The 16,409-nt window shown below is 39.7% G+C and overlaps 2 protein-coding genes across 10 annotated transcripts in view; both read right to left on the bottom strand.

Annotated features, from left to right (window-relative positions):
* Positions 1–457: 457 nt before the first annotated feature.
* Positions 458–8,657, bottom strand: ddx43 (DEAD (Asp-Glu-Ala-Asp) box polypeptide 43). The gene is made up of 17 exons (XM_029278291.2): positions 8,327–8,657; positions 8,005–8,060; positions 7,265–7,382; positions 5,990–6,169; positions 5,446–5,527; positions 4,920–5,079; positions 4,270–4,388; positions 4,021–4,131; positions 3,770–3,911; positions 3,414–3,514; positions 2,924–3,011; positions 2,588–2,715; positions 2,372–2,481; positions 2,110–2,248; positions 1,915–2,002; positions 998–1,189; positions 458–838 (listed from the first exon to the last, which is right to left on the bottom strand). The coding sequence occupies exons 1-16, from the start codon at positions 8,655–8,657 to the stop codon at positions 1,013–1,015; spliced, it is 2,130 nt and encodes a 709-aa protein (XP_029134124.2). The 3' UTR covers positions 458–838; positions 998–1,012.
* Positions 8,658–9,030: 373 nt separating this feature from the next.
* kcnq5a (potassium voltage-gated channel, KQT-like subfamily, member 5a) overlaps positions 9,031–16,409 on the bottom strand; it is an 86,150-nt gene continuing 78,771 nt past the window's right edge. For 4 of the 9 annotated variants that reach the window (XM_065959443.1, XM_065959442.1, XM_065959444.1 and 1 more), the window contains 5 exons: positions 15,911–16,042; positions 15,445–15,561; positions 14,241–14,354; positions 13,143–13,269; positions 9,031–12,890 (listed from right to left, as the gene is read on the bottom strand). In XM_065959443.1, coding sequence (XP_065815515.1) covers positions 11,826–12,890; positions 13,143–13,269; positions 14,241–14,354; positions 15,445–15,561; positions 15,911–16,042 — 1,555 coding nt within the window. In that variant the 3' untranslated portion in view covers positions 9,031–11,825. The remainder of the gene's footprint in view (positions 12,891–13,142; positions 13,270–14,240; positions 14,355–15,444; positions 15,562–15,910; positions 16,043–16,409) is intronic. The other 5 variants (XM_065959448.1, XM_065959447.1, XM_020639041.3 and 2 more) reach the window with 2 other exon arrangements.

Here is a 16,409-nt window from a genome sequence, read left to right as displayed (position 1 = left end):
GTAGCCAAAGAAAAAGTGTCATTAAAATGAAATTGACTTGCCAAGACTCAACTTACAGTATGCACTTGCCAAGTAAAAATGTGGGTAATGGACTTGGGCTTCTAAAGTGCTCTTCTGGGGATCGAACCCCCAACCTTCCATATGATAACCCACTGCACCACTGATCCACCGCTGCCCCTAGCTGCTGTATCAGTTCTCATTCTTCTGACTGAAATGGAAATATAAAGCTTGGCTCCGTTTTGATTTCCTTAAGATTTTTTGCCCCACATCTCATTTGTTAAGTCTTTCATGGCCAGCGGGATGAAATCCTGTTCACGGTATGTACTGCTACATAGAAAAAAACTGTTGGGTTATAACCAGTGACAGCAAGATTTTAAATTACAAATCAAAACTAGCCTTTGGCATCCTTAAGGTAAACTCCTTCTTATAAACTGATGAGATATCAAGAGACACAAAGCAGGTTTAAACATCACTTTAACAGATGAAAGTTACAAAGACATTCACATATATACTTTGTTTCACATCTCTTTAAAAAAGAGAATTTATTATACAGGTTATTTTCATCACAAATCAGAAAATGACATAACAAAATGTTCAGGGTGATACTGCACACTGCTGTGGTTGGAGAGTTACAGGCTGAAGATTTACGTCAAACTTGTGGATTTCAATATTTTTAAAACGGGAGGAAAACAAATAAAGGTGCATGAACTGCCTCCAATGATAATTGATGATTGTACAATGAAAAAAGGAAATAAAAGAATCTAAACAAAGAAAATGAATGACATATACATCCAAAAGAAGTTAGAACACAGGCGGTTTCAGATCCTGCTTCACTCTGCTTTGAGAGAAAAAACAGAAAGGAAATGGATATTAGTCCCAAATTGTAAATAAATATTCCTTCAGAATACCAGCACATGAATTTCACCTATTTCTACCAAACTTTCAGCTTATTGTTTTATGTTAATAAGTAGACAATTTGTTGAATGTGTTGACTTACATTAACAATCATGCATTAGAATCCCCAGTTTTGACCTCGATCCCTGCCTCCTCTTCCTCCAAAATCTCTTCTCCCTCCTGCTCCTCCTCCTCCTCCTCCTCCTCCTCCTCCCCCTCTTGGACCGTACGCCTCCTTCTCCCTCTTATGCTTCTCGTATCTCTCTGCCATAAGAACCAGCTCCTCAGGGACCTCCTGCAACATGTCATCATGGTTTGTCACTTACACACACACACATATATATATATATATATATATATATAAAAACCTAGAATAAAAGTTATTTAAATGTGCACTATGTAGTTTTAGTAGAGACATTTTTAAGTTAGAGAAGTGTACAGATTCTGTGGTATATGTTCATAACTCAATACACAAACTGTCCACAGAGGAAAATTTGGTCTCTGTAACAGTTTGAAGATAAAATGTTGTGAGAGAAGTTATGGTGGGGGGCCCGCAACAGTGAAACTGTAAATCTCCTGGAAGCTGTTTAGCTCCAAACACTTTTCCAGGGACCCATTTTTTTTCTGAGTAAAGTGTGTGCATTAAGTTCAGATACAGAAATGTTTCACTTCAACTTTCCAATTTCACAACCAAAACTACATAGTTCACCTTTAAGCATTCAAATAACAGCAAACACATTCTTCACATTTAGTTTTTTTTTTAAATTCATCTCAGCTATCAATGTTGCCAATACTTCATTGGAACAGTTATTCCCGATTTACTGACTTAGAGCCACAAAGAGGACAAAACCAGATTTCTATTTCAAAGAACTATTCGGTGATTTAATCGAAAGTGCCATTTTTGTTATTATGCTTTCTATGAAGTGAAAACCACTAAAGCTCTATGATTATTAACAAAACGCTACTGGTTAGTCTACTGTTTAAATAGAATGATACTTCTATTTAAATGTCAATGCTAACCTGTCCTGCTCGCTCCAGGATTGGAATAAGCTCAGCGGCCATCCTCCAGTTTTCCCTTGTTACCAGGGTAACTGAAGCACCTGACCGTCTGAAAGATAAACGCATTAACATCTCAAACGAACCAAAGAACAGCAGCAGAACACTTGGCAGTGATTTTCCTACATGTGATCCCTGCAAAACACCAAACACCCTTACCCTGCTCGTCCAGTGCGGCCCACGCGATGCACATACTCTTCTATGTTACGTGGGAAGTCGTAGTTAAAGACGTGTGTGATGTCATGAACATCCAACCCCCGAGATGCTAAGTCTGTGGCGACCAGGATACGAACTCGACCTGGGGGGGGGACGGGACAAGAACTCTGTTATTCTGCAATCAATTTGATTGTTCAGCCTAAACTTCAGATGCTTGAAACACTTAAATTTAAAATCTTCTTTAAGGTGATTTTGGGTCCTGTACTCTCTTTGAAGTCCTTGAGGGCCTCTTCACGGTCACACTGCTCACGGTCACCATGCAGACTTTGCACAGCCATACCCTGCAGACACATGTCACTGGACAGGTCGTCAGCCCTGAGATTGCAAGCAAGGAGACACAGATGAATTTGATAGTTTATATGTGGTAAACTTCTTTTTATGAAAATGCAACAACAAGCAGCATGTTGGTGACTCTACTTACAAAATCTTCTTGCCAACAAAGATGAGGACTTTATCATCAGGCAGCATATTTCTGATAAAGTCAAACACATATGACTTTTTCTCCTCTTCACGGACCATCAGCACTGTCTGCTGCACTGTGTTGACTGCCTAGGACCCAGAGGAACACAGGAAGCATGCACATATTCATATAGGATCACAATAAATAGAATTCACCTCACAAGAGCAAAAAGAGGATCGTGAAGATACATTTTAGTCAAGAAACAGTGGTTTCACTAATATTCAGTAGGTTTACTGGGTGCATCCAAGACCAAGCACCTGGTCAACATACTGATTAACTGTATTTATCTCCACTAACCGCCAAGTCCAGGGTGCCCACATAAACCATCATGGGGTTCTTTAGGTAGGTATTTGCCAACCGTCTCACACCAGGGGGCCAGGTGGCGCTGAAAAACATTGAGGTAATCTTAAAATTACTTTCTTTTCAATTTGAAAGTGTGCACCTGACAACGTTTGCCAGCAAACCTAAAAAGCACTTATTTAAGGAAGAGTAACAACAAAAGGAATAAATTAATGCAGCAGTTCTTCTGTTCTTCTTATGAAATAAAATACAGTTGTGAAATGGAATACAGTATATCTATCTTTTTATGACACTTTCCTTTAGAGGTTTTTTCTTTAATGGCATGATGGAAAATCTATATAATATATACATGATAACACTATTTGAAAACAGTGCAAGGAGTACTGACCAACACAGGATAGTATGGATTCTTTAGGTGTGCTCTGTTGACTCTTTCAATAACGTGACAACATTCACTTGAAGTACTTCATGTCATGTGACTGATTACCTGGTCATGACAGTCTGGCGGTCTGGGCGGATGTCCAGGAGGATCTTCATAATCTGGGGCTCAAAGCCCATATCGAGCATACGGTCAGCCTCGTCCAGCACCTTTTTTTTTGTGTGTGATCAGAGTAGTTATTAAAAACCATATACTAATGTACTGCTAGACACAATATGTACAAAAACAGACAAAGCCCATACATGACACTACGTTTTTTTGCTTCACTGATTCAATTTGGGTAATTATTTGATGATTTTGAAAAAATGAAACCTTTAAAAGGTGAAACTTATATTATGGACAGAGCACTAACCAACTGTTCAATCCTCCTCGCACAAGAACAAAGACGTATACAAACAACTGACCAAGTAGGTGATGGAGCTGAGGTTGATGAGCTCATTCATCTGCAGATCATTTAGTCGGCCTGGTGTGGCGATCACTATGTCCACGCCGCCCTTCACCAGCTTGATCTGGGCTCTCCTATCCCCTCCACCATAGATACAGATACTGAGGGGGGACAGATTTAATAGTCATAGTCCTGTTGCTTTAAGATCACCGTATATCATTGATTGTAAGCTTGTCATTAAAACAGTTTGATAAAATAGGACTGCTAGACCTCTTGTAGCTCTTGAAGCGGTACTTTTTGCACTCAGTTTCTATCTGCAGGGCCAGCTCTCTGGTAGGAGTCAGCACCAACATGCCTGGACCCCCCCACTCAGCTCTAGGTCTGTCATTGAAGCGAGACAAAAAGATGGAAGGAGTTTGACAGACAATCATGCACAATTAGCAAAGCTGCATATCGCTACAAGAAACAAAAAAAAACAACAGTACAGTACTAGAGTGACTGATAAAAGAATACACTCACAAAGCCTGTCCCTCCATGTGGATGAACCCCGGCAGCAGGTAGGCTAGGGTTTTCCCTGTTCCTGTCTGAGCAATAGCTATCAGGTCCTCCCCAGTCAGCAACACAGGCCAGGCCTGAGACTGGTGACAAGGCAGAAAATCATCATAATACACTTACGCAATAACAAAGAGTAAAAGTTCAAATTACACAAAACTAGAGCTGTATCCATCTCACATGTTTCAATTCATATCAAAGGCAGGGCATCCTTTCTTTTAAATAACACAACATTTTATCCAGGAAACATAATGAAAACATTTTGTGTCTGCACTGTGGGGGTTGGGGTGAAAAAGAAACGGTCACAGTGGTCTTGATCTTTATGGATTTGGTTTATCTTTGAGTCCTGGAGGACATAAAACAAATATTGGGTCATTTGGTTTTTGTTAATAAATGAAAATAAGTTGTTAACAGCGGATGGATTACGTTTTTTTTTTTATTGATCTCGTCTGTTCAATGTCAAACCAACATAACTATCAGCTACAGCTGTGTTAGATTTCATCATTATGTCCCTCAGTGGAGAATGTGGGTCTACTGTTTGTAATAAATTCAGCAGTAATACAATAAGGGTTTAGCGATAAGTTACTAAATACATTTGTGGAGTGTCAGGCTCATACCTGGATGGGAGTTGGTTTGACAAAGCCAACACGTTCAATATTTTCCATGATCTCTGGATAGGGCTCAAACGCCTCCAGGAAGACGCGGCAGGGATTGGGGATTGGCCTCTTCTTCCCCTCCTCTTTCAGGTCGTCCACAAAGACATTGTTATTCTCTTTCCTGCAGATAAAAAAAAAACACACACACAACAAAAATAAGAAAAAATGGAACTATGCAAAAGTGCAATCGTGAACTTCAAACAAGACAAAAGTTCTGGAGAAGGACAAATACAAAATGTGTGTAACTGCTGTTTATATTTAAGAGACCACATCTGGGCAAAACTTCACTGTTTTTCCTCCCACCACACAAATCAGCTGTATTTTTCATTGTTTCCAAGCTGGACAAAGGATGTTCTTTCACTTTCAGGTACCACTGACAAATTAAAGACAATCAGACTGGTCGGTGTGATAAATTCACTGAAAAAGTAGACGGTTTGTCATTTTAGAAGAGCCTGTGAACAGTATTCTTTTTTTCTGCCAGCTTTACCTCCACTCACTGACTTCCTCCTCTGTGAGCATGGAAACACTTTCTGCCTCAGTGTAAAAATGCTTCTTCAATGGTGGGAGGTCTGAAGAAAGTTGCAAAAGATCACAGAAATGGTTTTAGGAAATGAATAACACCCATCTCACTGTGCAATTAAATGCTAGCACCATATCACAACCTATACAATGTAAGCTTGTAACTACAAACGGGCTAGCATAGACAATTTTAAATGAGACACTTGAAGGGTTTTACATGAGCATTGGCTCTTGATTTTACCATTTTGTATTCAGAACAGGGACTTGTTAAAAACAAGAATCGATTCAAGTCAAATGAAAACCAAACCCACTCAATGGTAGAGTGGGCAACATTTCGGTGTGTTTCAGGTGAACATTTCCAAACCTCCATTAAAGCTGAAGGTCCGTTATTCTTTAACATAGTCATTTTTTTTTTAAATTTCTAATCTGAAATCCAGAATACTGCTAAATAATGAAAACAATAAACTTGTGGACTGCAGTTGATGTAGATCACTTGAAACCTGAGCTCTCACCCTTCCACTTCATGGCAGCATACTTGTCCTTGTTCTCCCGGATGGCGTTCCAGTCTATGCTTTCACTGGGCTGGGCCTCGCTTGCAGTGTGCAATGCTGTAGCAGACCACACAGAGCCTTTACCAACTCCTCCATCACTTCCTCCTTCTCCTCTGTAGTAGTCTCCCCCCTTACCTGGACCTGAGAATCAGAGCATTACACCACAGGAGATTAAGGTAAGTGGAACTCAACTCAATTCAGAAAACTTGATTTGTTCCCGGGGAGCAATTCAAAAGGCACATAGAGCTGTAGCGTGAAGCCCTTGCTGATATGCTTTAAGAAGCCATTCAACCAAAGTTGAGTCATTACTTGTAAGTCAGCAGCAATGGGCACTCCAACTACATTTAGTGGACTGTGCCTGTAGTTTTTTTTTGTTTGTTTGTAATAGTCCTTGGCAGCAAGCTTGTTGTGTTTTCCCAAAATCGAGGTTTAGGAGGGTGTTTAGCTACTCCACCTTTGTTTGCTATTGAATAATGAAAGCTGAAACACTTTAAGATTCTTTTATTGACGACTTTTTAAATGATTAACTAGAGTTTTACCTTAACCACATTGGCTAAAATGTTGCTTGTCTTTTGGATTGGCATCTTCTGGTTTTTAATAATGCTTAAATGGCATCTCAGCTGCTAATTTAAATCTGAACTCAATAAAGAACTTGATGACCATGTTGCCCAGTCTTCTCTAACTTTATCCACACTTGATAAGATCACACAGCAACTTGGCTTGGGGATCAAATTACCTTCTAAATTTTGTGGATTTGATAAGGCACGTGTATTACAGTTCTGCGTTTTGGTTCCTAACAGTAACATAAATCATTCAGGATTAAATCTCAGTGAGATTCTAAGACACGCTCAGGAGTCTGTAAATTGTGTTTTATTTGACACTGACCGGATGCTCTGTTTGTTTCCTTGTCTGACTTCCTGTGGGGGTTGATATACTCTGTTTAGCGTGACATGTACTTGTAGCGGGCTCCGTCAAAAATAGACTCGGTGCGTCTTTGGAACGAGCAAATGTCGCTGCTAGCACGCTCCTGAGACTGAAACACAATCATTGACTAGAGTGCCAACGAACAGCGCTTTAGGCCCACGAAGGACCGGGGGGGGCTTTCAGAGACTATGTGAAAATTGTGGGTAAGCATCTGTTGCATTTGATAATACAAGTTTTATGTTCAATTTGAGACGCACAACTGCCAATAAATAATTGAGCATCAAGATTTTTCTAGAAATGCATAGCTCATACCACTGCGAAAACGAGAGCTGCCATCTGCAACCAGTTCTTCAATCATTTCCTTGGCCTTCTGCTGAGCATCTGACGACCCAAAGATAAGCACTTCACCCTCATCGTCTCCATTGTTTATCTAGAAAAAGAGACAAGCAGTTGCACACAGGGTATTATAGCCAATTTGAGAAATACATGCCCGATTCAACATGCATGTTATCTAAGATGTAAATACATATTTATACACAAGTCTGTAACCCCACACTTAAATCTTCCTGATGGATCCAGTTGAAACAACAACATGCAATAACCATCAATTACCTTGCTCATGCCTCGTAAAGGTTTTGTACTATTCAGGAATGATATTTAATTTAAAAACAAGATGGTTTCTAATTAACCCAGACACTTTTAGGACTTGTTTGTCTTTCAACTGATTTGATTCTGGTCTTCGCAAGTGAATTTCCTCCATAAGAGGATTTTACAACAGTCTGATTTTCAAAGAGCAACTTCAAATTGTTAACTGTATGTTTGTGTTGCAGGTTTTGTTGGAAAAAGAAAGAAATCTTGCTGTAAAAACAGCACTTAACAAGCACACTAAGTCATTCTTAGACAAATTTAGACAAGATATAACCAAATTAATTTCTAGTTGGGGGGGAAAAAAGGCAGATTCAATTTTAAAGTGAAAATCACATCAGCCCAGCACTGGTCAGTTCATTAATAAATGAGCTTTTAAGTTTTTACAATGACAAAAATGTACTTGCCTTGATTCTTGCACCACTGCTCTCTTCAAGTTCACGGATTTTCGCTCCTCCACGACCTTTAACAAGGTTACAATATATTAAAACTAAATAAATAAAATGACTTTACATGAGTAGTAACAACATTTGACACATAAATAACCTATGGTTTACGTCTAAGGAGGTAATACACAAGTAAGATGGATTTAAAAGCAAGGTGTAATTTAGAAAAAAAATGGTTAAAATTGAAGCCAGGCTGATTTAGCAGTGTGGTCCAATAAATACTGAAAAATGTTTAATAATGTCACTTTCTTCAAAAGAAAAAGTGTTACAAGAAAGTCCCAACCAATAATCCTTCCAACTAAGGCATTCTCCACGTGTATCGTCACAGGTGAGTTGTAGTTTTCCTCTTCAAAGGGTCGTCTCCCCGGCGGGCCTTCGCGCTCCGTGCTCCGGGGAAACGGACGACCTTCGCCCCCGTCCCTCCAGCTTCTTTTCTCGGTGCCACGATGAGCTCTCCACTCTCTCGGGGCTCCAAACCTGGCGCCATTTCTTACACCGAAAGAAACATTTTCCTTGAGACTGTCACTGCACGGCGGTTTCCATTCAGAGGATTTTGTTACAGGCTTGTAGATAGCAACGCCGTCCGCGGTGTACTCGTCTTCCCAGTCGTCCATTTTTTTTTTAAATTTCCCGCCTCACCTGCGAAGCGCGAACTAGCTACGTCCAATTAAGTGTCGAGCTGTCAATCAAGACAGTGTTGACTTCACTTCCCCTCTTCCTACTTTGATATGACGAGATCATGACGAATATTATAAATAAGGACTGGAGTTTATGTATTTATTTTAAATTATTTTAACATAAAAATGTAGTAAATAAAAAAATAAAAATAAAAACACAGCATCAGATATAAGACCGTATTCATTCCTTAGCAACACCCTGAAGGCAACATGACATTTTGTGACCCTAGTTAGTCTGAAAAGTGTTAGTGTTTGTGTATTTGCAAACACTTTGGGGGGGGGGGAAAAAAAAAACAATGAGACAAAACAGTTGAGTTAATTTGTTCTTTATTAATGTATAATAAAATTACTTTTGCATTTGTCACCCAGAGAACATTATGTGCACTTTAATAAATTAATTTCAAAGAAATAATAAATGTTAACATCAAACTTTAAGGCCAGTTGTGTAATAAATTGCTGTTTAAGCAGTAGGGAGAGGGTATCATTGGCCATAGGAGCCTAATAATGTCGGTGGTTAAAGCTACTTAAGTGAAATGGATGCCCGATTCAAATTGAGCAGTTCGATTTCAACTATAGGACATTTGTAGATTGGAAAAATAAACCCGTTCGAATGCAACACAGATATCATGAAGCAATTTACAGATTGCAAAAATGGGCAGGTTTTTTGAGGGTAATAATCCATCCAAAGTCCATAGGGTCTACTTATTCAGTAGGCCTATGTGTACCATATCCTGCTACAAAGTAACTGTGAGTCCTGGCTGACCTCTTATCCTAGGGTTTGTAGAAATACTCATAAAACTACAAGTCTATTCCAATAATATTTAGTATTAAACTACCAGTTCACATTTTCAGGTTCTTCAGACAAAAAACAGCTGTGCCTTTATTTTATAATATATTTAATCAGCAACCTGCATGTAGAATATTTAAAGAAACCATCTACTAGTGTTTACAATTAACATTTGTTAGAGGATAAAATATATATTATAATCCACTAGAGATTGTTAATTTCCTAAGCAATGCACTTACTCGCCATTCAAAACAAAGGGAACAGATTCTGTAAAAATAATAAATGAATAAAGGTCATTAACACATGAAAATGCAACTTTAAGACTGCTTATCCCTTAAGACATTTAAAAAAGAGTGGCACAAACTAAGATGGATAGAGGTTTCTGCATAACTCTTGTTTAAGAGCTGGAAACGTATGTACCATAGGGATAACATTTCAAAACACTGACATCAAGTGTAGAGATGGCCAATGTCGTTAAACATGATTGCAATACTTAATCCTAATTTAAAACATACAAAGTTTTCACTTTGAATATGGATTTAATTTACCAAAATATTACAATATCTTAGAATTCCTGCTTAATCCCCTCTCAAAGATCCTATGAGCATGGGATGAGTAAGATGAAGACATGGAAAATATTAGAAATTTCAAATGTAGGTACCAACAATCCTCTAAACCTCTCTTTCATCATGTATTCTGGATGAAAACAAGTATGTTCTGTAAATAGTTGTTGTGGGTTTCACAATTATTGATGTGCATTGTGCAACCAGCACCTGTTAAAAAAGACAGGGTTTGTCAAAAACATTTCATTACCTTCAAAGGTTGTAAGCTTGTCATAAAATTCAAATGTAAGTTGATTATCCACACAAGTGGCAGTACAAGATTAAACTAGTTTCAAATTAGTTTTAATTAGGATAATAATGTTTATATAGGCTCACTTTGTTCGTACCTTTTTGATGAGGTTTTTAGGGAACAGTACTTTAACATGCAGTAGTCCATCCTGGCCACCAGGGAGTGAGCGACTGCTCTTGAGTTATTGCAACAGCTTTGACATGCAGTACCTCATGCTTGGCTGGAATAACCCTCAAGGTATCTGAACTGCAGTTCAGCATTCAGACCATTAGCATGCAGCTAGCTACTACTGTCCAAATCAGGTTGAATATGGCCCAGCACTTGTTTTAAGTGATTGCTGATCAGCTATCTTCCCCAATGGATACAAACATGTTGCCAACAGATGAAACGACCAATCTGTGTCTATAGAGAATTAACAGAAAGAGATGAGTGTGGTCTGAAACATTCCAAGGGAGTGACTTTTAACTCTGTCAGAAATTCAGATTTCCCATCAAACCAGGCCTCCCTCCATTATTCACCATTCATTCATTCATTTTAGAAACAGTCCATGCGGTGATATGTATGAAAGCTTAAGTAAACGATGACATTTTACATGTCAAAAGACAGACATTGATCAAGGAGAATAATTCACTCTTCCCCTTCTTCTGAGGAAGGCTTTGAATACAAGCACTTGTAGAAAGAATAAGACACCAGTCAGTCTCACTTCTTTTTGGGTGCTGTTGTCATTTGTATGTGTGTAAGCGTGTTTTAATGTGTCTTTTTTTTTTTGGACTATTCATTATGTTATGTATGTAATCTTACTGTCCAGGTTGGCACTCGTTCCCTGATGTATCTGATGTCTAATTTCTAAAGAGAAAAGTTGCATGTAAGCAAAAACTAGCTGCTCTGTTTCAGGTTCAAGTTACTCAAAATGTAGGACTGCTCTATGACTCTGAAAATAAAGTTAACCTCTCTCAAAGTTTCTTGTGTCAAGTGTAATAACGAGATTTTCCTTCTACACATAATCGGCAGGTGTCAGACTGCAGGCTCAGAAATCACAGTAAACATTCCTCCCTTTTTTATTTCAAATAGAAGTAAATGAGCCGACATCTGTCATAACCGTTCATTAAAATACTATTGGATAATAAAACAAAGCCTTTACAGGGTCAAATTGATCAAATTGCTATTTTTGAGTCGTTTTAAAGGGAGGTTGCAGGTTTTTCTGCAATTCTTCTTTCAAGAATAGACCCACTTTTATTCATATGTTTTTATCTCTTAATGATAATTTTAGTACCTCATAGGTATATTACAAAAATATATATTGTGACAGTGGAAATAATCATTTTGAGAAAATGTTAAAATAAAGGGTTTATCCCTAAACAAGGCATTGATCTTGGTTTGTTCCTGTCCTGGACATTTTTTTATACGTGTGTATGTGTGTGTGTGTGTGTGTGTGTGTGTGTGTGTGTGTGTGTGTGTGTGTGTGGTTATGCCAACTGTATGTGTGGTGATTGACTGAGAAAATCTGTGTTTCCTTTGGGTCGGGGTGCCACCTCTTCTACAGTCTGTAAACGTTCTGCGGAGCTGCTGCAGGGCCCCTGGGACTGAAAGTTGAAAAGTTCTTCCTCTGGCTCTAGTTTGCACTCACTGATGAAAAGTTCTGCTCCATCCCAGTTGCTTATGTCCCCGTGGTTATTTCCATCCTCACTACCGTTGCTGCTGTTGAGCGCTGAGGACAGTGCAGGGGCACGGTTGGTCAAAGGCTGGCTGAGATTTTGAACGGAGAGAGTTTTCCCCAGACCGCTCCCCCAGTCTGAAGGTGTCCCATCTGGGCTAGATGAGAGCAGCAGCATGGGGTTGACCTCCAGGCTCATGTGCCTCCTCCAGACCCCCTCAGCTTTCAAGTCTGACTTCTCCCGCAGCGTCACTGAGCCTGCCTCACAGTCCCTAACCTGGTCAGCATCCGCACTAGATTCAACAACAAGAGAAGGACCAAGACCCCCCTCATCCACAACCACCTCATCCCCCATTTCATCTGGGACTGGGTCAGCATGGCATCCAAGGTAGGAGGGGTGCATGACGGGGGGCAGCCGGAGGGTGAAACCCCCGGTTGAGGGAGGGGGCGGCAGGTCAGGGAAGTGTGGTCTCTTGGAGGTCCCATTAGGGGTGACTACAGTTGGGTAGGGGCTATCTGGAGGCAGAAGGGGTGAGGGGGAGAGTGAGGCTGTGGACGGGGGGTAAGATGGAGGTGCTGAGTCTGGGGGGCCTTCGTCATCGGCGGGCGGCAGGATTAGCCGCAGGCCTTTCGGGTTGCCGCTAAGAGAGCGACCTGGTCCCCTGTTGTTGTCGCCTCCCGCTCTGAGCGGATCTCCCTCATGTGGAGAGGGGAGATCCCTGCCAATGACGGAGGTCTGGTAGTCGGAGGTATGGCGCTGGTGATTGTCCAGCTCAAACAGAGGCAGGGAGGAGAGGGTCAGTGCTGATGGGCCTTTCTGGAGGACTTGGCGGTAAACATCCAGCAAAGAGTCCAACTTTGATTCAATGGAAGTTACCTTGAACAAAAAAAACAGAGAAAAGAGAATTCATTTTAATCCAGTTTGTAATTTTCACTGTATTTCACAGGAGCAGTTTATTTGACCTCTAATTTCAACCAAGTCATTTTTTTGAGTCCTCTAACCTTGATAAAACTAAAAACAGATGTCATACATACATCCAGAGTCATTGGTATATTTTAACTCCTTGCAAACACCTCCAGTTATTGGACAATACAAATCTTGCTGAAAAGTGCTGATGTAGTTCCTCACTTGTCTCTCCACTTTACACACACGGCCCAGCATGCTCATCCCCTCCAAGGAATCTCCATCTGGGTGCAGCTTGTCCCTTATTTTCTTATCCAACGGAATCTGGCCTTTTCCCAGAATCTGATCCACCCTGTTACACACAAACACACGTATTTCTGTGTTAATATGTTCAAAAATACTGATGTTGTAATGTGAGTAGGCCCCCAAGCTTCATTCCAGGTTATCCCAGAGTCAGGCAACAAACCTAAAGCAGCACTAGGATGTTTAGATTAGGGTTAGTATTACACACAACACACAATCCATGACTATATCATTGCTCTCAAATAAAAACAATTATCCACCAAATGGTGCTTTTCAAGAAAGAAAGGAGAAAAGCATTTTCAGATTGGATTCCATGCAGTATTCAGAGTTTGACTGGCTCTAATAGACATTTACACAAATACAAATCATTTTGCATCGAATATCAATCCTTAAAGAAATGGAATGGCAGAACAAAAATACCCTAAAAATGAGGCTTTCAAATATAACCCATTTAACCCAAAATATTCACAGGATAGCCTTCTCCTTGAAAACTACCAATACTTAAGTAGCAAGGCTTTAGTATTGTAACTATAAAGTCTGTGTAAGAAGGAAACCTTCCATAAAAATATTTTCGTTAATGCTGTTATGCTGTGCTGCATTCAAAATAACAGTTCTTATCTGTTTCCAACTTTTTAATGTCACTCTTTAATAATGATGAATTAGTTCAATTGATTATGTCTTAATAAATGTGTGTGTACACGTTAGTATGAATTTGCATTAACTGCAAAGTAAATGCGTGTCTGTCCTAGTTGGTAAAACATTTACAGAATGCATAAAAGTAAATGTTTCACCTCCATTTTTGTGTGTGAGTAACACCAAATCTTCTACATGACACTATAAAATGCAAACTCTAACCATCTGGAACTGACAGAAAGAAATGACCTTTCATTGCATCACTACAAGCATGTCAGATTTTGTGTTTGTTTTGCAGGGACTGCAGGGGAACTAATGGTAGAAATGGAGATAACTAACGGGGAGTCTAGTACGGGTTAAACTTGAATTAAGTGAAATTTAAGTAACCCTGAGCCAGAGAGCTTCTTCTTGTTGTTGCTGCAATAATAGTGCAGGGCAGGAGAGGACATGTTCCTGGATCGGCTACTCAGGCTGGGACCAGAGCTCGCTGCACTGGCCAGTCTGGAGATAGGAGAAACACTGGGTCAGATTCACCTCTCTCCCTCTCTCCCTCTCTCTCTCTCTCTCTCTCTCGCTCTCTCTCTCTCTCTCTCTCTCTCTCTCTCACACACACACACACACACACACACACACACACACACACACACACACACACACACATTTCAACACATTTATACACACATACACACACAAGCAGAAAGCACAGGTGGCTAGATGAAGAAATCAAGTCCAACACTAATCTACAACAAACAACATAAGTATGCAAATAAACACAGTATGAAAGTTACATTAAATGGGGTTTTCACAGGCTGATATTCATGCTGGCATTTGTTTTGTTTTTAAGTTGTTTTGTCTGTTTGTTCATTTTGAAAAAATCTTGGGAAGCAAGTTTATTGCCGTAACCCATGCTATAAGCCACTGCTGCTTTAAAAAATAATTTCTCATAACAGATCCAGATAGACAATATATACCCTGTTGGGGTAAAAAAAAATCCTTCAATTTACAACATGGCATTACCTACAGAACCACTTAGTGATTCACACAACATAACAAACCAGTGGATCACAGTCCAGATTATTTTTAAAAACTTGGTTTGAACAATGTGACATGTATTATTGTGTTAGCACAACCCCTTCTGAAACAATACATCAGCTTTACTTTCAAAAATTAAGTGATTGTTGAATTTTGTTGAAGAACTAAAAGCTTATAGAGGTGGCATTAAGCTGCTTCAAGAAACTGAAACCCGAAAAAAGCTGCTAGATCTTGAGCTATACAAAAATCTGAGAAAGCTCGCTAGCTGTGTGAGACAGCGGTCCCTGAGCTACATCACTTGGACTTTGTTGAATATGAATCAGCTCTGTATCTAAATTAAAGTGCATAAACAAAAAAAAGATTTACGACTTCCCTCGACATTTATTGGCTAAACATATGTACAGGTATGTACATTAATATAAATGTATGTACGCAGGGGCTGTTCTAATAGATGTAAGGCATGTGAATGGATGAGACTTGACCCAAGTGTGACATCATCATGGTTTAGTTATCTTAGCAAGAAAACTGGCAAGCAGAACAGGTCGGGGTGTGGTCTAACCCCAGTGAAGACTGTTTCCTCCTGGCCTGGCTGTAATATAAATGCAGGGAAGGAGAGGAAAAGGTCTTGTTGGGGCTGCTGAAGGGTCTTGGAGGGGGACCCACTACAGTGTCAAGTCTGAGAGAGAGAGGGGACACACACATGTATATATACAGACCATATATGCACATAGTTTAGGGTTAGATTGGGATAAAAGTGGGTTAATTTCATATAATGGGATACTACAAAGTGAAACGTTTGAAGCAACAATGACAGCAGCATCTCATAAGTCACAAAACATTTATAAAAAAATAACATTGAAAATATATTTTAAAAATAATAAACAATAAGTAGGAATGTATAAAGAACGATGACTTTTAGACGGGCTGATAATGTGAGATGTGTGTGTGTTTGTGTGTGTGTGTGTGTGTGTGTGTGTGTTTGTGTGTGTGTGTGTCTGACTCTGTGTCTGTGTCTGTGTGCTGACCTGGTCTGAAGGCTTTTGATGCGACAGAGCATGTCCAGGTGTCCTGCAGAGTACTGCTCTATAACGTCCTTCACATCATACGGACGCAATGTCTCCTTAAACTTCTTTTTGGCAACGTGGAACTTCATGATCCTGAACACACACACACACAGAAAGTTAAGTACATCAAGTAAAATAAAGAGACGTAGGAGATCATGTATACTGAAGTGCTGAAAAAGGATGTAATAACTATAAGAAACCAGTAGATGGTAGCAGCGACTTGTGGAACAGGAGGACCTATGTAACTTTTCACTTGTTGATCTGTTCTTGGAGTGTAATAAAGGAAACATTATTGAAAGATCAGATACCTCAGAGTGGAACTAAGGGGAAACCAAAGCTCCCTGGTTCTCTTGTCAGATCCATAACAACAAAGATGAATGACTTTGAAACTTGAGTGTACCCTTCTATCTCCTTCAATTTGGTGCACAGCAGCACTGCTGTGCGAATAATATTGATACAG

This window comes from Labrus bergylta, chromosome 10, assembly GCF_963930695.1.
Source record: "Labrus bergylta chromosome 10, fLabBer1.1, whole genome shotgun sequence".
Lineage (NCBI taxonomy): Eukaryota > Metazoa > Chordata > Actinopteri > Labriformes > Labridae > Labrus > Labrus bergylta.
Note: the sequence above shows the minus strand (reverse complement) of the source record. Positions and strands in the feature narration are given on the sequence as shown.

Bases quoted from the DNA above. Each gene is read 5' to 3' on its own strand.
- ddx43 (XM_029278291.2), bottom strand. From the start codon at position 8,657: ATGGACGACTGGGAAGACGAGTACACCGCGGACGGCGTTGCTATCTAC. The intron at 3,012-3,413 runs GTAATCAGTCAC...AATGTTTTTCAG, and splicing joins CGCCAGACTGTCATGACCAG to CGCCACCTGGCCCCCTGGTG. The intron at 2,716-2,923 runs GTTAGTGGAGAT...TCTGGGTCCTAG, and splicing joins TGGGCACCCTGGACTTGGCG to GCAGTCAACACAGTGCAGCA.